General features: G+C 44.3%; 1 protein-coding gene across 1 annotated transcript in view; it reads right to left on the bottom strand.

The window, feature by feature from the left end:
* LOC136676114 (myomegalin-like) overlaps positions 1 to 24,127 on the bottom strand; it is a 37,925-nt gene that overhangs the window by 4,031 nt on the left and 9,767 nt on the right. Inside the window, exons 9-39 of the mRNA XM_066652973.1 lie at positions 24,079 to 24,127; positions 22,318 to 22,512; positions 20,832 to 21,020; positions 20,701 to 20,755; positions 20,016 to 20,101; positions 19,870 to 19,938; positions 19,678 to 19,784; positions 18,304 to 18,446; positions 13,251 to 13,381; positions 12,459 to 12,622; positions 10,947 to 11,310; positions 10,631 to 10,871; positions 10,339 to 10,455; positions 9,701 to 9,954; positions 8,776 to 8,987; positions 7,313 to 7,548; positions 6,678 to 6,732; positions 6,229 to 6,467; positions 5,897 to 5,974; positions 5,648 to 5,815; positions 4,406 to 4,627; positions 4,166 to 4,297; positions 3,826 to 3,942; positions 3,520 to 3,709; positions 3,232 to 3,356; positions 2,861 to 3,106; positions 2,156 to 2,257; positions 1,664 to 1,869; positions 1,254 to 1,397; positions 1,036 to 1,174; positions 92 to 138 (exon numbers count right to left, since the gene is read on the bottom strand). The exon at positions 24,079 to 24,127 is cut by the window's right edge and continues 131 nt beyond it. Coding sequence (XP_066509070.1) covers positions 92 to 138; positions 1,036 to 1,174; positions 1,254 to 1,397; positions 1,664 to 1,869; positions 2,156 to 2,257; positions 2,861 to 3,106; positions 3,232 to 3,356; positions 3,520 to 3,709; positions 3,826 to 3,942; positions 4,166 to 4,297; positions 4,406 to 4,627; positions 5,648 to 5,815; positions 5,897 to 5,974; positions 6,229 to 6,467; positions 6,678 to 6,732; positions 7,313 to 7,548; positions 8,776 to 8,987; positions 9,701 to 9,954; positions 10,339 to 10,455; positions 10,631 to 10,871; positions 10,947 to 11,310; positions 12,459 to 12,622; positions 13,251 to 13,381; positions 18,304 to 18,446; positions 19,678 to 19,784; positions 19,870 to 19,938; positions 20,016 to 20,101; positions 20,701 to 20,755; positions 20,832 to 21,020; positions 22,318 to 22,512; positions 24,079 to 24,127 — 4,822 coding nt within the window. The remainder of the gene's footprint in view (positions 1 to 91; positions 139 to 1,035; positions 1,175 to 1,253; positions 1,398 to 1,663; positions 1,870 to 2,155; positions 2,258 to 2,860; positions 3,107 to 3,231; positions 3,357 to 3,519; positions 3,710 to 3,825; positions 3,943 to 4,165; positions 4,298 to 4,405; positions 4,628 to 5,647; positions 5,816 to 5,896; positions 5,975 to 6,228; positions 6,468 to 6,677; positions 6,733 to 7,312; positions 7,549 to 8,775; positions 8,988 to 9,700; positions 9,955 to 10,338; positions 10,456 to 10,630; positions 10,872 to 10,946; positions 11,311 to 12,458; positions 12,623 to 13,250; positions 13,382 to 18,303; positions 18,447 to 19,677; positions 19,785 to 19,869; positions 19,939 to 20,015; positions 20,102 to 20,700; positions 20,756 to 20,831; positions 21,021 to 22,317; positions 22,513 to 24,078) is intronic.

The raw sequence follows: 24,127 nt of genomic DNA, 5'->3' as shown, positions 1-24,127 counted from the left end.
CTATCATGCACACAGGGATCTAAACACATAACAAAAGTGGATCTATCGGCTGAAATAAGAGGTTCTTAAACAGCTGACGCTAAACCCTTACCTCCAGATTGGCTCTGGCTTTTTTCAGCACGTCTCGGGTCCTGGACACTGATTTTAAAAAAGATAGAAAAGCCATGAATAGAGATTTAAAAAATTACCAGGGGTTGGACAATGAAAGTGAAACACCTGGTTTTAGACCACAGTAATTTATTAGTGTGGTGTAGGGCCTCCTTTTGCAGCCAATACAGCGTCAGTTGGTCTTGGGAATGACATACACAAGTCCTGCACAGTGGTCAGAGGGATTTGAAGCCATTCTTCTTGCAGGATAGTGGCCAGGTCTCTACGTGATGCTGGTGGAGGAAAACGTTTCCTGACTCGCTCCTCCAAAACACCCCAAAGTGGCTCAATAATATTTAGATCTGGTGACTGTGCAGGCCATGGGAGATGTTCAACTTCACTTTCATGTTCATCAAACCAGTCTTTCACCAGTCTTGCTGTGTGTATTGGTGCATTGTCGTCCTGATACACGGCACCGCCTTCAGGACACCAGGCTGCTCCAGTTTAGCCATGAAACCTCCCACACTACAATGACAGGTGTTTCACTTTCACTGTCTAACCTCTGTTATGTACATGAACAATATCACAATGGCATCAGTTTTGATACATGTAGCATACTGACTTTACAAGAGGCTGTTAGTTTTAGTTCTGTCCTCAATTAAAAGAGTAAAAATAGCTTAAATGCTGGGAATACAACAATATAAGATTAACAGTCTAAATTCTAAGACGTCAGACACGGTTGGAGCTTGAATATAAACACCTCTGTGCTACTGAACACACCACTAAGGTCCTATTTGAACAATGAATCGCTATATTGGGAGCCATGGTTTTAAATAATGTTTAGATCCATCCTACACATGCACATTTTACCAGATTTTACCAGATCGAGATTTCATGACACTTTGAAACATCATTTTAAGAGCTTAGTGCAGTGCAGTTTTGACTGACGCTGGTTAACAATGAAGGTCTCCATGCTCTCTTTAGTGCGGCTGGTGCTCCTCAGTCTCTGAATGGTGCCCTGCAGAACCTCCTCCTGCTCTGCTATCCTCAGCCTCAGAGACTGGATCTCCTCCCTCATAGACTGCTCCTGCATACACACACATCAGTCACATCCGTCTTTAACGTCCAGAACATCCATGTATTGGACTGTAGAAAGAGGCACTGACCTTCTGGAGGAGGTGGGCAGGGCCATCAGCACTGGGCAACGCTGCTCTCCAGAACATCTTCAGCAGAGAGGCTGCTTCCTCTAGAATCTGCCTCAAAGTCTTTGTGTTCACTAACAGAGTCCTAACACTGGTATAATCCAGAGCCTAGGGGCGAAGAGAGAACTCAGTTTGAAACGGACACAATGTTGTAAACAAGCATTGTATGGAGTTCCACTGCCCCACAGCTCAATGATAGGGTTCACAGCTCTACAGCCAAATGCTTGGCACTGAACATTAGGCCTCACATTCATTATCTAAGCTGAACCCAACAGGTAGACATACAGTTTAGAAGAGTACAAATGACTGGCGGACAGGACAGGACAGGACAGGAAGTCCCTGCCACGCCCAGCAGGAAGGACATGTATTCTGACCTTTCCAGCATTGACCTCCAGTAGTGCAGTGTTGAGGCAGGTTTGCAGGATGGCCTCCATTTTCTGCACCAGCCCCCTGCCCTCCAGGACCTGCTGCTGCAGAGCATTGAAGTCATCCACGTGACCGATTGCATGACGCCCATTACGGTTAGCAAATGAACCATCTGGGGCCTCACCTTCCAGCTCCGCATGAGGCTCCAGAGCGTCTGAAAAAAGTGAGAGACCAGAAAAGAGGGAGAGATTAAAGATAAAATAATTGTGCACACTGAAAAAACAGTACTTTTATTTTCTTGACTGGAATGTATTCATAATTCATGCCTTAATTAAACTAAATTAAAACAGATATTGAAGTGAAAGTCACTGAGGGTGTTGCTCATTACTGTTCATCGCAGAAAAATTATATCAAATGATGAGTGCTGTAAATAAGCCATAATTATTACTAACACATAAGAAAAGTTGAATGCTGCTAGCAGTTAGTGTTCACACACACACCATTGGCTGTGAGAGAGCTCTCCTCAAGCTCAGAATAGGGGGAGTATGGGGGGCCAGCAGGGAATGGTCCAATGTCTCTCACTGGAGGAGAGGGAGAGGGATCTGCAGAGCACACACATTAACACACCATGCAAATACACAGTGAAGCAACACAGATACAGTGCATTTTCACAGGATGTTAGAGACACTCATCTACTGTGTGCAGCGGTCAGTAAAATATTATTAAACAGCATTTAAACACACATTACACACAACCAGATTCAGGCATGCTGTCACTCATTCATCAGTACTGTAGTATAAGAAGTTCGCAAAACACTTCCCACGTCTCCCAAGTGGCTGTTACCATCAGTGATTAAACAAACAAGCTGTACATCATTTAATATCAGTCACTTCCTTCAAACAATTAGAGACACATTGTATTTGATGAAAGTGGATTGTAGTTACATGGTTTCAAGACCCAAAACTCAAAAGCTACATATTTTAAATGTCTTAGTGTGTGTGTGTGTGTGTGTGTGTGTGCTATTACAGGACAGATATTTACACAACTGGGTCACTGATCATTCACTGACACCCATCAATATCAGTGTCATTTCGTGTAATTAACCGTGCTGTAACTTTTAAGTACTACATTAAAATATCACTATTAAACCCAGACATCTTAGAATGAGTCAGTGTTATTCTGAGGATTTGAGAGGGATTTTTCACCATGCAGTAGCTGCCTCCTGTAGAAAGCATCGCGCAGTGGGCTTGCAGGGATGAGGGAGGAAGGCCTGCTCTCCAGAGAGGCTGAGGACAGCTGTTGCTCTAGCTGTTTCTGCAGCTGATCTCTCAGAGCACTGTTCTCCTGCACGCTGCGCTCCAGCTGGGCTCGTAGAGCCCGTACCTCCACCAACAACTCCCCCAACTCCCCCGTAGCAGCAGAGGAGGAGTATGAAATCTCAGAGAGGTAACCTGTTGAGAGAAACGGGGCCAAAACAGAGAGAGGGACTTGTGTGGGAGTTTATGTTTCAATGTTATAGAAATTACACAGTTTTGACTTTTATATCTATTCATTTTTTAAAAGAAGTACGGTTCACCTTTCGGGCCGCTCTTGCTTCCAGCACATACTCGGTCATACAGCTGAAGCTCACACTGCAGGGAGTGTAACAGCTGCCTGCTCTCTGATAGCTGCTGTTGGAGTAGAGTCACCTCATGTCGCAGCCTGAACACACACAAACACACACACACATCTGTTACATATAAAATTTGGAAAGCCATTTTCCCAATGTACAACGTGTTCCAAAAACCATTTATGGGTCAAACACGATTAATACAGAACTGCCACGAGCTGCTGAAGTCAGATAACCGCTGTTTGTATGTGTTACCTGTTGCTGTGCTCCTGATTGCCCTGTCTCTCCTGCCGGAGTTGCTGAATCTGCTGACTCTGCTCACAGCTGTGTGTCTGCAGCCTCCGTAGCTCCTCCTTCCATTGCTCCGCCTCCAGTTCCGCCTGTTTCAGCCGAGCGTGCCCTGACAGCACCGCCTCCCGCAACTGCTCCACCTCCTCGCTGTTGTCTGCAGAACAAATCTACTCCGTCAAAATCAATATTTCTCGTACTGTATTTGATCACACCACGCGCTCCATTCATGCTGTTACCAACACACACCTTCTTCCCAGTGAGAGGACGTACCTCTGCTAGTCTGCAGCTTGGACTGTAGACTCATGTTCTCCTCCTTTAACACGCGAATCTCATTAGACAGCTGTGTCACCATGTCCAGGCCTTGTATGTAGATGTTGGTGGGGGCTACTGTGGAAAGCAGAAGTGCACATAAAGGACATCCTCGATTTAGTAGCGCATTTATGGATTAAAACTATCAACTATCAACAATGTGATCACAGATTGATGTTCTTTATTTCTGTAGCCATTGGCTTGTTGAGTTTAAGCAATCTCCAGGCTGTGAAAAGTTCGCAGTGAAAGTTTCTAGCACTAAAATGTTTGATAACATTCTGTGGGTGGCCTGTTTTCTCACCTGTGTCTCTGCCAGCTGAAGCCAGACGTCCCTCCAGCTGCTGTCTCAGTCTTTCATTGGTCCTGATGGAGTCCTCCAGACGCTGCCGCAGAGTGCGAATCTCACACAGATGCTCCTCTATCAGGTCCACACCTGCCAAAGAGTAATGGTGTGTTTAAACATGCAGAGGTTTTCTGAGGCCTGCTTTCTTCCACCCTGTAGAAGATCTTTTATTGATCATTTTTATTTAGAATATGTCACCTGAATGACTGCTTCCTGACGGGTAACCAGGGGCTCCAGGAAAGCCTCCCATTGGCTGAACCATGTTATCCGTGCCCCACAGTGCACTACACCCCACTAGGCCGCTGTCTGTTTTCTGAGGCTGGTGAAGGGAATGATGGGATAGCTGGGTGTAGCTGGAGGAATCCAGTGCTGTGGCGCCCATCAGCGGGTAGCTGCTTAGTGAATGAGGTAAACTAAAACCTGTCCAAAGCAGAGAGAGATAAAGTCAGTTCAGAATCCAATCAGAGAATGTGATACTGAAACACAGTGATTTACTTTGCTATTATATTAACCCTAATGTCCAAGGATGTGCTTCCGACACGTTTTTAATAACTTTAATATACTAATACACACACACACACATTCATAGGTAAAATGACTGTAAATATTAACACTTATATCGCACACAGTTGAATGCACATTAGTAGTGAAAAGGGGTTAAGAGGCTGGAGTTCAAAATGAGCTCGTGTTACTTTAATCAAAATGATTTACATTCGCTTGCTCGGGTTAAACACTTGATTAATACTGAACGTCTGTGATTGGTCAGGATGCTCACAGCACAAAATAAAGTATTCAGGGAATTGTTGTTGGCCTGTTTATCTGTTGCAGACGCTCAATCATCATTTCACACACAAATCTGAAGGCAAACGTTGCATTAATGAAAATCAAAGACTCAAAGGGTGTAGCCTTAATGTGTGTGTGTGTCTATATATGAGTGTGTGTGTGTATATGTGTGTGTGTATGTGTGTTTATATATATGAGTGTGTGTGTGTGTGTATGTGTGTTTATATATATGTGTGTGTGTGTTTATATATCTGTGTGTGTGTCTGTGTGTATGTGTGTGCGTGTATGTGTGTGTGTGTGTATATATCTGTGTGTGTGTCTGTGTGTGTCTGTGTGTGTATATATATATATATGTGTGTGTGTATGTGTGTGTGTGTATATATATGTGTGTGTATGTGTGTGTGTATATATATGTGTGTGTGTGTGTGTGTGTGTGTATGTGTGTGTGTGTGTGTGTGTATGTGTGTGTGTGTGTGTATGTGTGTGTGTGTGTGTGTGTGTATACATATATGTCTTGGAAATACTGCCAACAGTTTTGGACGTAATGTCCTCAACATTTGATGCTATCAAGCAAAACATAGATAAGAGGATAAATACGCATCACCACATGCAGTATTAGGCACAGCAAAACAAACAACACACATGCTGTGTGCTCACTTCGAACCGGGGGTCTGCGCAGACCCTGTGGTTGCTGTGCCTGGGAAAACAGCCTAGGGTCAGGGCCAGGAGAGCGCAGTGGATCAAAGGTTAAGCTATGTGTGGAGTTGGACCTGTGGTGGCTCTGAGATAGGGGCAGTGAACTGGACAGGAGTCCAGAATAAACACCTAGAAATGAGTGAAGGACAGTGAGTCATGTTCCGTATATAACCAGCATGCTGCAGCTACACAGACCTAGACCCAGCCTACCTGTCTTACTCTCCTGACGCCTGTAGAGGGCGAAAGGTGACTGAATAGCGCAGGGAGCAGGGATAAATGAAGAGTGCTCTGCAAAGAAATGCTAGGAATTGATACATGGATTTAAACATATGTGTGTGAGTGTGTGATCACTTTTCTCAGCCGTGTCAGTAGGCATCCTGCCTCAAGATTTAACCACTACTTTATAAACATTCAGAATATGTGTTGTATTTGAACATCATTCTCTGTTAAAAATCCAGGACAGGTGTATTATGTCCTACCTGAAAAACTGCATTGTCCCATAGTATTCTCTTACATGCTTGTGTTTACTGTACTTTACATGCCTGCATCGTTAGGTATAGGAGCTGTTTCCTGGGCGTATTCGCTGACGGCATCTACATCAGAACACAGCTCCAGATCTTCAATGATTGAGCCCCTCTCATCTGACACATAGGATGTGTGGTCTGACGGGTCTGTGGTCTCTGAGGGGGCGTGGCTGCTGGAGGGTGTGTCAGAGCGCTGCTGAAGCTTGGTGTGGAGAGACTCAATGATTTTGTCTTTCTGTTGAAGCTCTTTACTCAACCTAAACACACATGGAGAGAAACAATGAGCCGTCAGATGTATTCTCATTAACCCAGCGCTTGAAGAAGAGCATATCTAGGACTAAAGCTACTTTGATCACTTGCTGTCAGAGTATTCTGGAACACTTTTGGCTCTAAGTTTCACTTTTAAATACATTTTTAAAACAAACCTCTGCACACGGGTTCAATTTTAATCCAGAAATATATCTCACCTCAAAGCTAACAGCTCATGCCCCGTTTTGTCGTCCTGCTGCTCTGAACGATCACCTGCAAATGGAAAATAAATCATTTTATTTAAATATAAGTGCATGAATAAATCATTTTAAGGTTTTAAAAGTTTGTATTGACATTCAGGATCCTTGCCCAGTGATTTTAATGGGTCTGCTTTAAGGGACAATAATGCAGCAGCATTTGGAAATTGAGTTCCTAAAATGGCCGCCAATTTTTTGACAGATTTTAAGGCGAATGTAAAGATCTTAGACCTGAAACTGTAAATAACACAGTCGATTTATTAACAGGGTTTTGTCACAAATACTATTCTAAAGAATGCCGAGGACTATTCTTAAATTTTAATTCATGCCTTGAATTACATTTGATCAATGCATTTATACAGTGCATTTACAGATTTACAATTCAGTCCCATTACAGACGTAGATGAATTAAGGGTGAGGAACCGTGCCCAAGGATTCCTATTGGAGCTTTTAAAACAACAACAGAGAACCCCTTTTAGAAATTCTTACTCCAACTGAATAAACGCGTTCTCTATCTGACAGAGAAGAGCTTTAATTAAAGAAAATTACAGTTCTAAGCTTACGTATCTAATGCATAATTATGAGTGTGTACTCACGGCCGCTGATCTTAATGTTGATCCTCTGTGCGAGAGAGGTGCTCCGAGAGAGCTGTTCTCTGAAACTCTGACCCATGTAGTAGTCGATGTCATTGGCGCGGAGCAGCTCCTCAAAGGCTTTGGTGGTGTCTCCTAGGTGCTGGGCGAGGATGTGGCAGATGCCCCGACCCTCACGCATCCTCTGTCTGAGGTGTGACAGCTCTCGAGCCTGAGCCTGGATCAGTGTGTTGTACTTCCTGGGTATAGAAAAGAAAGAGATGTCAGAGCTGTAGAAGGGAACTGATTCACATGAAAATGTACTTAGATGAATTCCGCCTTTCCAAGGCAGATGTTTTTCATATTATTTTTAACCTGATTTATATATAGAAGTGTTTACTGAAAACCACAGAGCCCATACATTTCCTTAAACCACAATAAAACCCTCCATACACCACAACCTCTCACTTCAAACTGCAAAAGAACTACACAAAACATTGACCACAGATGAAAAATCATTAAAAAAATATCATATTGATGTTAAACAATTTGGAGAAAATATCAAACTGTTCTTTTTTCTGGACCAAACTGTGATTACAATTTAGATTGCAACTGTTTTCTATGAATTAAGGGGGAGGAGGTGATGAGCTCTCGCCCCTCGCTGCCATTGTATTCTTAGCTGAACCTATGTGTGCTTTTAGGTCCTTTACACCTTTATTTTCTACACAAAACATGGAAATTTCTTTTTTAATTCATCCGAGAACTTACATTTACGTTTCGGCATAGCTGCTCGAGATGAGGGTGGGTACAGGAGCTTTGCCTGACGTAAACAAGGACTACTGGCGTGCGGACTGACCAATTAAATGTTTACAGAGAAGGTTATCGACCAATAACGGTAGCTCTACAGTCAGACCATCCAATCAGAAGATTTTAGGCTACTTCACCATGCCCCCTTCTCACTCAAGCGAACCAATCGGAGTAGGGGAGGGCGGGACTAGTTTGTGAACGAAACTTCTCGAAGTTCTATGTAAGCGCTAGAAAAACAAAATACCGGACGTTTGTGAAATTCCGCCCGGACGTTTTTTTAAGTCTAAAAAAGAGGACATGTCCGGGTAAAAGAGGACGTCTGGTCACACTACATTTAAGCATCTTTTAAACTGCAGTTTCAAGTTAAAAACAACTTATATCTCAGTGCTAATCTGTATCAGACATCACTGTTGATTTCAGTATCAGTATCTGTTTCCCAAATGTAAAAGCTAGTGTCAGAGCTACTCAGTAATTACATGTCAAATACTTCAAACCCAGTGCGTATTTATACCCAGTTCAACATTTTACAGCATTATTTAAATGTCAATGATTGGGTGTTGAGTGGAAGAGAATAGACGTCATGCCTAGAAAAGTATCAGTGACAGATATCAGACAGAAATTTATAAATAAATATAAAAACGATTGCATAATTCTCCAGTATAAATGTAATTTCCCCTGACCCAGGCCAGGTAGCGCCCTTCCCCTCCTCTGCTCCACCCTTCCCCTCCAGGCTGCTGCTACGGATGTGGTTCTCCAGTGAGGTCACACGTGACACCAGCTCCTGCAGCTCCTTTCTGGACCGCAATGGGCCCATAGCTGGTCCCTCTGACTGCCATCCCTCATCCTCTTCCACCGCACTGTGAACTGGGGATGCCTGAAATGCCCAGTTTACCTAACAAAAAATAAGTGAAAATCACTCTAATTACTATTATAAAATGACCAGTACCACTTTAATAGATTATGCTTTATTGATATTAATTAGGTCAAATATCTTTAAAAAGTTATCAATGTGTATAAAGCGGCATCAGTGCTTTGTTAGTGTTGAGATATCCCATAAACATATCATTCATTCATTCATTATCGGTAAACGCTTATCCAGGGAGGAAACCCACACAGACACAGGGAGAACACACCACACTCCTCACAGACAGTCACCCAGAGGAAACCCACGCAGACACAGAGAGAACACACCACACTCCTCACAGACAGTCACCCGGAGGAAACCCACGCAGACACAGGGAGAACACACCACACTCCTCACAGACAGTCACCCAGAGGAAACCCACACAGACACAGGGAGAACACACCACACTCCTCACAGACAGTCACCCGGAGGAAACCCACACAGACACAGGGAGAACACACCACACTCCTCACAGACAGTCACCCGGAGGAAACCCACACAGACACAGAGAGAACACACCACACTCCTCACAGACAGTCACCCGGAGGAAACCCACGCAGACACAGGGAGAACACACCACACTCCTCACTTTATTATAAAGTGATGCCAAACTACAAATTGATGACGCACTGTTAACACATTACTCATATTAGGGTTACTGTTATTTAAATAAATATATTGATGTAAACCTTATTTTGTACCTTGCGTGGTGTTCGTTCAAGGCTGGAGGCGTAGTCAGAGGTTGTAGAAAGCGAGCGAACCCGGAGCTGCAGTCCTCTGATTACTTTGTGACAGCGAGAAAGCTGACTTCTCAGGTCTTGCACTAGACGGTGAAGAGAAGATGGGTCATCCGGCTGAGGAGCGTCATCACTATTACTGTGCCAAACCCAGGACTTCCCACTGCTACTGTAAGGCTGCTGGGAGAGGGACGTACACATCTCCAGATCGTCAAACTCTGAGAAGGAGAAAGATACAAACATCTAAGGTGATATCTAACATTTGAAACAACAGTGGTCGAGTAGTAGACTAATAATTAACTTAATCCCATGAACATTACCACACAACGTAAACACTAAAACCCAGCAGAGTGTAACAGAGCGAGTAAATTAATGGCAGCCAAAGTGAAACTTATCGAACACTATTTGGCTCCCTCTGTGATTACGCTGTGTCTATCACGGTATAAAAGATGCAAAAGGCGTCCGTCATTATTCAAGATGCCGCAATACATTTCAAATAAATGTGCAACCTCATGTAGAGCACAGAAACATCATTTGGCACATAATGTGTGGTGCAGCTTCATTGCTGTGGTGTGTAGTTTGGTTGTTGATCTTTTATATACCAGGGCTGCTGGCGTCCTCTCTCTCAGCTTCATTCTCACTGCGCCCACTCGTCTCATAGCCTAGGTCCTGCAGATCCACCTGCACCTGCTTACTGTCCTGTTGCACAGCACTCTCCGCTGAGACAAACATGAAAATATACAAGTTAATGAATGAAATAAACAAAGTGCATGTGTTACAGAAGCACACAGATGAAGAATTACAGATCATTTTAGGGGTGAGACATACAGAGGCTAATGCTGTTAAATGTCTCGGTCCGTTCTCTACTGTGTACGTGTGTTTGTTTTCACTCACTCAGTAGCTCTCTGTAGTCTTTCAGTTGGTCCGCCTGCGCGTGAACGGTAGCCTCAGACACCATCAGACGCTCTCGTAGCTCTCTGCTTTCCTGTCGGCTAAGAGCAAGGTCGCCGCGGAGACGCTCTGCCTGCTCACGAAGCCCTGCCTCCACGTGCTGCCAGAACCCTGCAGACCCTCCCCCACCTGCAGAACTAGAACCTCCACTCTCTCCCTCCACCTCACGCTCCATATCAGGGTCCTGAGACATCACACACACATTAGCCTATGCAGTGAGGTTAATTTTTACACACAGATATATGTAGATACTGCTTACCTGTGACCTATTATGGGCTAGCAGTGCTCCGAGGTCCAGAGAGTGAGGTCTGGTACACTTCCTCTTCCTCAGTCCTTCTCTCAGGGTCACGGCTGGGGGGCCACGCTTTCCCTGAACGGCTCGCACGTCTTCTTCACGTCCCTCTACATCCTCATCCTCGTCTTCCTCCTCCTCTGTGAGTGTGCGGGTCTGGCCATGGAGGTTCATTCTATCTGTGTAACTTTGCTCCCACCTTCCACACCTCCCATATTCCTCTTTCTCTGCCCTCAGTCCGGATCCGGATGTGGATTCCTGTCCAGATCCAGATCCACTGTCACTCTGCTCCAGCTCTCCGTTTGCCTCCTGCGGGCTCGAGAGAGCACTCCTGCATACCACAAAATACACCACATAACCACAAAGAGTAAAAGGATATCACCAGTCTGTCACCTGCATAGACATTATCTCTCATGTGTATTCCTAATTAGTGTTAATCCAGACGTAGTTTTAGAATTTAAATCTGTAATTTTATGTCCTAGAGGTTGTGGGTTTGAGTCCCGCTCCGGGTGACTGTCTGTGAGGAGTCTGGTGTGTTCTCTCTGTGTCTGCGTGGGTTTCCTCCGGGTGACTGTCTGTGAGGAGTCTGGTGTGTTCTCTCTGTGTCTGCGTGGGTTTCCTCCGGGTGACTGTCTGTGAGGAGTGTGGTGTGTTCTCTCTGTGTCTGCGTGGGTTTCCTCCGGGTGACTGTCTGTGAGGAGTGTGGTGTGTTCTCCCTGTGTCTGCGTGGGTTTCCTCCAGGTGACTGTCTGTGAGGAGTGTGGTGTGTTCTCCCTGTGTCTGCGTGGGTTTCCTCCGGGTGACTGTCTGTGAGGAGTGTGGTGTGTTCTCCCTGTGTCTGCGTAGGTTTCCTCCGGGTGACTGTCTGTGAGGAGTGTGGTGTGTTCTCTCTGTGTCTGCGTGGGTTTCCTCCGGGTGACTGTCTGTGAGGAGTGCGGTGTGTTCTCTCTGTGTCTGCGTGGGTTTCCTCCGGGTGACTGTCTGTGAGGAGTGTGGTGTGTTCTCCCTGTGTCTGCGTGGGTTTCCTCCGGGTGACTGTCTGTGAGGAGTGTGGTGTGTTCTCCCTGTGTCTGCGTGGGTTTCCTCTGGGTGACTGTCTGTGAGGAGTGTGGTGTGTTCTCCCTGTGTCTGCGTGGGTTTCCTCCGGGTGACTGTCTGTGAGGAGTGTGGTGTGTTCTCTCTGTGTCTGTGTGGGTTTCCTCCGGGTGACTGTCTGTGAGGAGTGTGGTGTGTTCTACCAGTGTCTGCGTGGGTTTCCTCCGGGTGGTTGGTAGGTGGACCTAAAGTGTCCGTAGGTGTGAATGTGTGAGTGTGTGTTGCCCTGTGAAGGATTGGCGCCCCCTCCAGGGTGTGTTCCTGCCTTGTGCCCAGTGATTCTGGGTAGGTATTTATGTTGCAACACACTATATATATATATGAAAAAAATGTGATTCCAAACGTGGGAATTTACTGTTACATTTATTATCTCCTGGATGTTACCTGTTCTGACAGAGTGTGGTAGAGCCAGCCTGGCTGAGCTGGCTTTTCCCCTCTCCAATCTCTCTCTCTCCTCTCTTCTTTTGCTCCATCTCATTTTGCCATCCTCCAACTATGATCCCCTGGGACAGACCCCTGCTCACTGGACCTCCAGACATAGCTGCATTCTGTCAGGACGAGAGAGGCAGTGTTTGTTTAAGAGTCAGAATTAGCAAGTACTCAAAAATACCTGAATATATCCAAAAGCATACAGTCACTGGCCTGCACACAGTCTGTGGACTACAGAAAAGCACAGACCAGTAACAAGCGTCAGCTAGAAAAGTACAAAGCCAACAACATTTAAACACAACAAAATCTGGAAGTTTTCCCAGAAAAACTAGAGGCTGTTCCTGCAGAAGAGGCTCGGCTGAACAGGTGTCTACAAACCTTTGAGCACATTATTTTCCAAAGTCATGGCTGCGTGCACCTGTACATGATTCTGATATGAGTTAGTGTTGTGTATATTAGACTGTAGGTATAAGAATGAAAAAAGTTATATCTCGAACCATAAAGACATTAAAAAGCATCATGAGGCTTATTAATATTATTAAAAGCTATAAAATATTACAGTAACATTTATATATTCATAATTCAAAAGAGAAGAATAAATAAAAACAAAGACAATTTAATAAAATAAGTGACTGAAACCACTGTAAAGTCCATTAACTTCACTTCACTACAGTGGTATGTTCTGAGCGCTTCGAGTGTGTTGGAGCAGCAGTGTTCAGTGTGTGCTGTAATGAAGTGTGTGTTTACCTGTGTGTTAGCCAGACTCTGAGCGGTTAATTTCACATCATCGTCCTCAATGCTGTCTGTAAATTCCTCACTGCTACCATCAGCGTCTTCGTCTTCTTCCTCCTCATCCTCGGTCTCGTCCGAGCTGTATTCTAAAGCGAAAAACACATGTTCTTTCAGATGCTATTTTAGATCTTTTTTCCACATTCCTGCTTTGCCCTTTGTGCTGCTTTTATGTTGTTATTTTGCCGTCTTGTTGTTTTTAATGCTTCTTCCACTCTTTCTCTCTGTGGTTTCCTGACAGTGAGCCTACATCCAGATCCAGTCACGGGACAAAGTGGGAGAGTTTTTCAGAAGCCTCTGAGCCAAAGCCCAGCCCATGGCTTCCTCTCTCTCCCTCTCTCCATTTCTTTCTCTCGCTTGCTCTCTCTCTCTCTCACACACACACACACAAGGCAACAAAAGCTCCTTAGTGCTCTTTAGTAAGGTTTCCTTCCTTTATTTCCTATGACTATAACGCAAAGTATGTTACATATTAAAACCAGCGGCTATGAATCACAGGCCTGGATTTAAAACGCCTCAAACATGGTGCGTATAAAACTTCTGGACAGTGACGTGTTCTGAAAACCTTACATAAGCTGAGTTTCCATAACAGGTCTGCAAGAGAAGGAGAGAAAGCCAGCGAGAGAGAGAGAGAGAGAGAGAGAAAAAGAGAGGAGAGAGAGAGAGAGAGAGAGAGAGAGCAAGAGAGTAAGGAAAACAAAAGGAGATGAGAGACCAAGTGAAGGAAAGTCAGTGACGGTGAGAGATCCACAGAAAAATAAGGGAGATTTAGTTTGGGAAATGGGGAGAGGGAGAGAGAGAGAGAGAAGGGGTTGGTGCAACTGAGATTAAAAGAGGAGGAAAGAATACTGACAAACAATAGAAAGAGGGAAAGAGAGAGAAGTGTAGAAAACCCTGATGTATGACATAAAGAGTATAGAGTTGGAGAGTTAGAGAGAGAGAGAGAGAGAGACAGAGAGAGAGAAGAGGCAGAGAGAGAGATAAAGAGGTGTAGAAAACCCTGAAGTATGACATGAAGAGTATTGAGTTGGAGAGTTAGAGAGAGAGAGAGAGAGAGAGACAGAGAGAGAGAAGAGGCAGAGAGAGAGATAAAGAGGTGTAGAAAACCCTGAAGTATGACATACAGAGTATAGAGTTGGAGAGTTAGAGAGAGAGAGAGAGAGAGACAGAGAGAGAGAAGAGGCAGAGAGAGAGATAAAGAGGTGTAGAAAACCCTGAAGTATGACATGAAGAGTATTGAGTTGGAGAGTTAGAGAGAGAGAGAGAGAGAGAGACAGAGAGAGAGAAGAGGCAGAGAGAGAGATAAAGAGGTGTAGAAAACCCTGAAGTATGACATGAAGAGTATTGAGTTGGAGAGTTAGAGAGAGTGGAGGCAGAGAGAGAGAGAGAGAGAGAGAGAGAGAGAAAGATCTATCAGATTTAATGGGGCTCAGTCTCAGTGTTGTGCTTATAAGGAGTGTTTTACTTCAGATCAGGCACCGAATCAGCCATGTGTCAACTCTCTGGGCTCAAATGGGGTTTAAGTTGTGGCCTCAAAGCTTCTAGAGGAAGTGGCCTATTCTCACAAATATAAACTGTGATAGTATTCATTTACTGCTTTAGAACTACGTTCTTCAATATTATTCTAATTAAATTCACCATCTTTGCTGCAGGAGTAAAATACACTACATCAGAGCAGTTGTCTGTACTTTGTGGATGTTCTATGTTTTATTCATTTCACTCTCTTCAGTGCTTTCAAAGACCATTAGAGGCAATCGAGAGTGAAAGTTAATGTATAAAAGAGCACCGTGATCATTCTGGACAATAGAAGTTTGCCTCGAGTTCTGTTTACAACCTGCAGCTTGTGCTTAGTGCCTCTGATGTAACACAGTGTAAGGACAGTGTTTCCGAACTGTGAATACTTCCTGGACCTTTAGAATGTGTACAGTGACGTTTATTATTAAGGCAAATGTCCAATGTTTATTTAATGGAAACATGTTTCATCAACAAATTAATATTCCAACTGAAAATGCAAGATGCCGGCTGCTACCACCTCCTGCTACTCACCAAAAGCAGATCGACAGGTGTAGGGAGTTTTAGATTGATTTATTAAGTAAACTTCAGGCCCCATCTTTAACACACTGACCTCTGACATCTTTATTAACGTGTGACAACGCACTCCGTGCTTCTCTTTAAAAATGAGGACATATGAAATGTTGATAAATACTATAAAATGTATATGTTTCTTTGCCTTTTATTTTTGGTCACATCAGCAAATAAATTATTGCGTATTTTTCCACCGGTTTATTATTTCCAGGTCCCGCAACGCACGATGATGCCGAGATGGGAGGGTAAATGCAAGCACATGCTTAGTCTAGATGTGTTCTTTAATCTGAAAGATGCTTGCAACAGCTAGCATCATGCTGAGTGAATGGGGGGACAGGGACCCACGGAGAGCAAGGCAAGATGTGATCTCCATCCACAAATCATCACTGGAATATCAGTCATAGGTTGTTCTTTTGGTTTTCTTTAGGTAACAGTTACCTGTCAATAATGTGAACAATACTTGTGCAGTATGTGGGACCTACTGGGCCTGCAGTACCCTCTGAGAAATGTATGCAATCTGAATATTGCCTATTTACTTGTCAAAACTAATGTGGTTTGTTTCACTTAGTCCACTGTGGAATAACAAATGAACACAAGCATCATCACTTTATATTAGACGTAAACATGGTTTTTGGCTTGTGCTGTAAATGTGTCATTCTGGAGTAATACATTAGTTCATTCAGTATCTGTAACCCTTATCCAGTTCAGGGCGGCGGTGGGTCCTGGGCCTACACGGAATCACTGGGCGCAAGGTAGGAACACGCCCTGAAGGAGGCGCCAGTCCTTCGCAGGGCGACACACACACACACACATTCACTCACACACTCACACCTACGGACACTTTTGAGTCTCCAATCCACCTACCAGGGAGACACAGGGAGAACACACCACACTCCTCACAGACAGTCACCCGGAGGAAACCCACGCAGACACAGAGAGAACACACCACACTCCTCACAGACAGTCACCCGGAGGAAACCCACGCAGACAAAGGGAGAACACACCACACTCCTCACAGACAGTCACCCGGAGGAAACCCACGCAGACACAGAGAGAACACACCACACTCCTCACAGACAGTCACCCGGAGGAAACCCACGCAGACACAGGGAGAACACACCACACTCCTCACAGACAGTCACCCGGAGGAAACCCACGCAGACACAGAGAGAACACACCACACTCCTCACAGACAGTCACCCGGAGGAAACCCACGCAGACACAGGGAGAACACACCATACTCCTCACAGACAGTCACCCGGAGGAAACCCACACAGACACAGGGAGAACACACCACACTCCTCACAGACATTCACCCGGAGGAAACCCACGCAGACACAGGGAGAACACACCACACTCCTCACAGACATTCACCCGGAGGAAACCCACGCAGACACAGGGAAAACACACCACACTCCTCACAGACAGTCACCCGGAGGAAATCCACACAGACACAGGGAGAACACACCACACTCCTCACAGACAGTCACCCGGAGGAAACCCACGCAGACACAGGGAAAACACACCACACTCCTCACAGACAGTCACCCGGAGGAAATCCACACAGACACAGGGAGAACACACCACACTCCTCACAGACAGTCAACCGGAGTGGGACTCGAAGCTGTGGGACCCTGGAGCTGTGACAGAGACACTACCTGCTGCGCCACCGGCCGCCCCCACTGTAATACAGTTAATTTTAAATAAATATTTTGACTCTTGTCCTCCTTTAGAAAGAGCACGATCCCGACCTGCAGTTGTTTAAAGTTGTTTATCACCCCTCTGTTATGTAGTAGGCATGCAAACGTCCGTGAGCACTAAAGAACCCTACAGCTCAGCTCAGCAATTATTAAATACCAATCAAACTCATGTTTAAATGAAATACCTTAAATAATAAATACTTAGAAATGGAACACATATGAGGAAAGGTGTATTTATTGTATATTACGTTTATTTACTTACCGTGAGAATGGTCCATTACGAGCTCCAAAAGATATGGGTTTTTTTTTCTTTATAATGGGCACATTCCATTAGAAAATAGGAATAAAATACAAAAAACGCAGTTCTGACCATGATAGCCGGTGTGTATTTATTTTCCATTCGATTTGAAGTACATAAAAATGACCTGCTTTTGTTTTTCTGCGGTGTAATAGCGATGGAGAAAACCGACCATTGAAAAAACTGATTTACAAAAATCCAAAATCTCATTTGGCACCGTGTCTCTGACTGTATTCAGTGCAGACGCGTGTGAGGAGCTGCAGCTATGGGCCAGCGAGAAAAATACATCTACATTAATTCTACTGTAGCATGCATACCATGCAGAATGTAGCAACTAACAGCTACATCGCTAATCTAAACCGCTAACCAAACACCAGCTACTGCATTTGACATTGGCATATATTATTTGGAAATACTGCAGGGAGCATCTTGGACAGGAAGGAAAAAGCACTGTCACTGAAGCACTGAACTAGCTCTGACCCATTTGTCGCACATTAAGCAAGAGTGGTTTTAGCATGTGAAGCCTAAGGCAATGCTTTTATACAAGTGAAGTATATCGTCAGGCAGATCTGGGGTCTTGAATGTGTAAACGACAATGGTTCACCCAAAATAAAAATGAATGAATCAGACCATACAGATACCAGCAGTTTACAAAGAAATGCTGTAACGGCAACAGAAGAAACACAATACAGTGAAATGGCAAAACAGACAAGAAACACTCGCGGCCCCCGCCCACGTCCCGAACAAAAGCATACACACACAGATTAAATACACAAAATAAATAAAAAAATCATTGCTTCATTCATCATTCATGAGTCTACAGTAAAGCTGCTCCCACTTTGGGCGGTTAGTACACTTGAAGTGCTTTTCTGAAGGGTTTGTTTATGGAGTATTTATAACGTGCATCCCACACTCTGCTGTGGCCCACCTCCATAGTCAGCCTGGGCTTTGACCGCCTTGTCCAATGCCAGAGCTGTGTCTCGGGTCCTGCCGAGGACCTCTTCCAGCTGACCCCGCAGAGCCTGAACCGTGTCCAGTTCCGTGTGTAACGCCTGGGTCTTCTCAGAGCTGCTGAGGCAACAACACAATAACCACTCGCAGGGTAAGAGTTAATCACCGTGATGACGACACTTCAACTTAAAACGTGGAAAATGTGGAATCACATGCGAGATAAATCACTTTAAATCAGTATTAACTCTAACAATACAAAGTACAGTGGAACCTCTACTAACGAACTTTCCAAAATATGAACCGGGCATTTGAATATTTTTTGCCTCCACCAACGAACCACGACTCTAGAAACGAACCCGATCCTCCTCCGAGCCGGCGGCTGGAAATGGCCACTGACCCCAATAGGCGAGTCTCCCAGCGCCCCCCAGACTTGAGTGAGCTTTTAAGATTAGCACATTATAGCTTTAGCAATTTAGCATTAGTGTAAATAGCAGACACTGAAATTCGTGCTAAGTTAAGCCGTATCTACGCTTCGTCTCCCCACATTCACCGTCTACTCTCCGTTATTCCACCCACCCCCCCCACCTCCCGTCATACAGCCAGTGCCTGTGTTACTCCTCCAGCCAGTCGTCACGTCTTCAAGGTAGCGATGTGTAACCACTTACAACTTTATTATTTCTTTTTTATTACTGTTTCCACTGTATTTCTCTTTTATTTTTAGTAACGCTACATGTATTTTTTTACTAATTTGAGAGTGTTGTAAACATATATCAGTGTAAAAAGGGTGACTTTCGGGGCGGGGGCTGGAACGCATTAATTGCTTTTCCATTATTTTAAATGGGGAAAATTGACTCGAGAAACGAACTTTTCCACTTACGAACCGGGTCACGGAACGGATCAAGTTCGTAAGTAGAGGTTCCACTGTATGTTTAAATATTGCACACGACTCCTGAAGGTAAAGCTTTTAAAATGCAAGTCATTCTGGATGTTTATTTTATAATGAAATTGTCCAGTGCTGTACAGGTCTCTTTGTACTTTTAGGACCATTTATACAGTACTCTAACTTTCTTTTTCAGCTCTGAAGCAATAGTGGAGTTTGAGTTTCTCCAGTGTCTCTTCAGAAAAATGCTCTCTCTCATAATTGAGATGATAATTTCCCTTTTGTTTGGAGGGAAACACATCCACAAATTCTTCCTGCTACTGATTTGAAACTTTCACAGAACCTAAACATCACTTCAAATATTAAACAGTGATCAAACTGGGTTTATTTACTCGAAGGCACTGATTCAGTACTTCAGAACCTGTTGATTATAAAGACCTGAAATGGACCAACATCTGATTGGTTTCTGACCTTTCTCCTTTTGACTGGATCTGGCTTAGGTTCTGGTAGAGCTTCTTCTCTGCTCTCAGGGCCTGGTTCAGCTGCTGATGCTCAGACACCAGCTGCTCCAGAGCGTCCTGCAGGGACAGAGCCATGTTACTTACACAGGCCCAGTTTAGTTTTTGGACTGAGCCACAGTGCTTTAGAAGGTAGAGAGAATACCTGATGGTTTGGGCGACCGTGATCCTCCTGGTGCTGGGACAGAGCGAACCTTAGCTCAGAGAGCTCCCGCTGTAATTACAGAGATGAAGTGTTAGAAAACTGACAGGAAAATGAACAATGAGAAGTTTGTACGCGTCGGTGTGTACCTCGGTCTCTCTCTGCTTCCTCATGGAAATCTGAAGCTCTTCTTTAAGGGCTTGTATCTCCAGCTCTGAGCTGCCATCACACACACCTGCTCCAAATCAAACACACACAGGCAGAATGATTCAGTTATTATTAATGACTAACGGGTTTACTGAGAAACAGCTTTATATAACGTGATTTTATATATATATATATATATGTGTGTGTGTGTGTGTGTATGCGTGTGTGTGTGTCTGTGTCAGTGGGTGTGTGAGTGTGTGTGTGTGTCTGTCTGTGTCAGTGTGTGTGTGTGAGTGTGTGTATGTGTGAGTGTGTGTATGTGTGTGTGAGTCTGTGTATGTGTGTAGGTGTGTGTGTGTGTGTGTGTGTGTGTGTGAGATAGAGTGTGTAATAATAAAATAAAACTGAATACGTCTTTCACCTGAATAACTGAATAAGAGTCATTTATATTAAGTAAGTTATAATACTGTTATTACTTGGTGTTACTTGAATGACTTATGTAATATTTTACAGGGTACACACTGCAGCCCCATAGGACACATATGGTGTACATTTATTTAGGTCATCATTTACAATTTTCAGTCGTCTAAAAACTCCTATAGTCAACTCCACCCTTGAAAGTTTTAAGATGAATTCTAACGAAAGCTGAAAAACGCCTCGTACTTTTAATGTGGATGGGTGACTTACCTTTCCCGGATCTGGAAGACATCACCTTTGCCTCTTCCTGACCCTGCATCAGATCCTAAAATAGAGGTTTCTCATATTAGCCTTGATATTTATTTGAAACATTTTTCTTAGTGCATGTGTGTGTTGCTGACCTGTATAAGGCTCTCTTTCTCTCTCAGTAAACTCTGTAGTCTTTCCATCTCAGTGGCCAGAGGTGCTCCCCTCTCTCTCTCTCGTGTCAGCTCACTCAGCTCTCGCTCCTGTGAGGTCAGCTGCCTGCGCAACTCCTGCAGCTGCTTAGTCCTCTCCGCTATCACCTGCCTTAACCTCTCACCACTCTCCTGAGAGAGAGAGAGAGACAGAGAGAGAGAGAGAGAGAGAGAGACAGAGAGAGAGAGAGATAGAGACAGACAGAGAGAGAGGGGAAGAGAGATAGAGAGAGAGAGGGAGAGAGAGAGAGAATGAGAGAGAGAGGGGGAGAAAGAATGGGAGAGAGAGACAGAGAGAAAGAGAGAGAGAGAGAGAAAGAGAGAGGGAGAGCAAGAGAGAGAGGGAGAGAGAGGGAGACAGAGAGAGAGAGAGAATGAGAGAGAGAGGGGAGAGAGAATGGGAGAGAGAGAGGGAGACAGAGAGAGAGAGAGAGAGAGAGAGAGAGAGAGAGAGAGAGAGGGAGAGAGGAAGAGAGATAGAGAGAGGGAGGGAGAGAGAGAGAGAGAGGGAGAGAGGGAGAGAGATAGAGAGAGGGAGGGAGAGAGAGAGAGTGAGAGAGAGTTGAAATCACTTTCAATAACACTGCATAAGATAGAGTTAAAGGAAACAATAAACTTGTGAATAAACCAAGACATGTTTGGCGTCTGACAGTTAAACTTAAATAGTCAAAAATAAATAGCCAACTCTAAACAAGAAAATACAAAAAGACAAACAAAAGACAATCTGGGAAATATTGAAGTGTTAGAGTCAATCCCGTTTTATCCCATGCCCTATCACTTAGTCCTACCCCCTGTATTTTAGCCTAGAGCTTTGGTGTCTGAGGTCTTGTTGCGATAGAAGAGTAGGGGGAAGTTTCAGGGTCACATGACCCTTCAAACTGAGATTTGTTTCAAAGGCACGCTTCAAACAGAGTGATATGAATGCCTTGTGAATGATGTGACCAAATAAACCCAAAATGTAAGCATTTTCTCCTTGGAAAACCTATAATAACCACAGTATTATCGTTGTTTAATTTAGTTTCAATGTATTATGACCCTTTACTTCATTACAAGCATGGTGGCTAGTAAATTTACAGTTCCACCTTAAACAGTGAAGAAATCCCACTCTAGCACCCGAGGCTACTGTAACATTTAAGGTGGAACTGAAAGGTTCACAGAAAAGGTTCCTGTACCGCTCTTCTCCAGAGGCAAGGGGACAAGGCAAGGGGTGTAGGTAAAAACACGAAATAGGATTGGGCCTAGAGTGCACAGAAGTCTGAGATGAAAAGAGAGAGAGAGGGAGTGGTAGACAATGAAAGAGTGTACAGCAAAATAATGAGTGACACAGCCATGACAGACTCACAAAAAAGTGACCATAATGTTCTATTCAGATCAGCCCCCTTGTGGCCACTGTATGTATGTGCAGGTATGGGTCGGTGCTCAATTTTACCTTTATGTACTGGTCTCTGGAGCTGACGGTGTTGAGCAGGTCCTTGACCTGTGTGTGGTGCTCCTGTGTCTGTCTGCTGCGGTCAGAAAGAAGCTCCTGGAACATACGCTCTTTTAGAGCCAGACGAGACCTCAGCTCCTCCACCGCTTCATTAGGACTTGGACAGACTTTTGCCATCAGTGCTGCGGTCAGGTCCTATAGAGAAAGGCAGATTTGTATATGTATGTACGCATATATCCAGAGCTCATCTTCTAGTTGTAACATTCTCATTGTGTTTTACAACATAGATTACATTGTAGTTGTGTACACTAGACTTCTTGTTCATTCTTTACTCCTTCAAGTTCCTTACACCACACATTATCATCCTTTTTGTTATCCTGAGACTCAGGGAAATGTAGTTTGGAGTTCACAGTTCTCTCTCTCTGTCATACAGGGGCAACCTGTGCACCTCTGTGCAGGGAACGTTCATAATCTTCCATCCATCCATCAATTATCCACCGCTTATCCGAACCACCTCGACTGGCTCCTCTCGACGTGGAGGAGCAGCGGCTCCACTCCGAGTCTCTCCCGGACGTCCGAGCTCCTAACCCTGTCTCTAAGAGAGAGTCCAGACGCCCTGCGGAGAAAACTCATTTCAGCCGCTCGTACCCGCGATCTCGTTCTTTCGGTCACTACCCAAAGCTCGTGACCATAGGTGAGGGTTGGGACATAGATTGAACGGTAAATCGAGAGCTTTGCTTTTCTGCTCAGCTCTCTTCACCACAACGGACCGGTACCAAGCCCGCATTACTGCTGACGCTGCACCGATCCGCCTGTCAATCTCACGCTCCATCTTTCCCTCACTCGTGAACAAGACCCCGAGGTATTTAAACTCCTCCACTTGAGGCAGCATCTCACTTCCAACCCGGAGAGAGCACTCCACCCTTTTCCGACTGAGTACCATGGACTCGGACTTGGAGGTGCTGATCCTCATCCCTACCGCTTCACACTCGGCTGCAAACTGGGAGGTCCCGGCTCGATGAAGCCAACGAGACCACATCATCCGCAAAAAGCAGTTCATAATCTTATCATGCTTTACACACTACAAGAAACAGCTATCAATGTTTGGCCCACAGCTGATGAAGTTACCTCTTTGGCAAAACACAGTGCACACCATCACACTGTTCAGGGTCTTTTCCCTCCTCAGACACAATATAATAATACAATCAGGATGTAAATATTGTTGTCATTATTTTTAAATGGAAACTAAGTGTCTGTTAAACCACCTCTGTTCAGCCACAGCTCAGTCAGAAAAAGGTGGATTTATAAGGAATTAAACAATAACTCGGGGCAATAAAAACTCAATTAATATGCGGACAGAAACCACACTGCGTATCAACTATTATTTACAAAATTCATCTATATTTGGACTTCAAAAACAATGTTTGCTGCAGTAGTCTGACCTTAATGAATGATAAATAAATGATAAAGAGTTTTTAGCAGCAGTTAAATTTGTTTATCTGTTGCCTGTCTATAACTAGGTGTGACTAATATTTAAGAAAATAATTCAGTCTCAAATGATTACTAACCAGACCTGAAAAACTGGATTAAAATCACAGGGTTCGTCAATAATTACACAAATGACCTCTGCAGGTCGAACTAATCCAGCCACAGGAGATTTACCGTAGGTTATTGATGATCCAGTGAGTTAAAAAGCCAGCAACAATAAAAATACCTTATATTTTCTGGTCTTGTAGGTGGACTGCGTAGGTGTGTGTTTACCTCCGTCTCTTTGCTGCGTGTGTGCAGCGTGGTGTGTAACTGTGTTATG

Source organism: Hoplias malabaricus, chromosome X1 (genome assembly GCF_029633855.1).
Source record: "Hoplias malabaricus isolate fHopMal1 chromosome X1, fHopMal1.hap1, whole genome shotgun sequence".
Classification (NCBI taxonomy): domain Eukaryota; kingdom Metazoa; phylum Chordata; class Actinopteri; order Characiformes; family Erythrinidae; genus Hoplias; species Hoplias malabaricus.
Note: the sequence above shows the minus strand (reverse complement) of the source record. Positions and strands in the feature narration are given on the sequence as shown.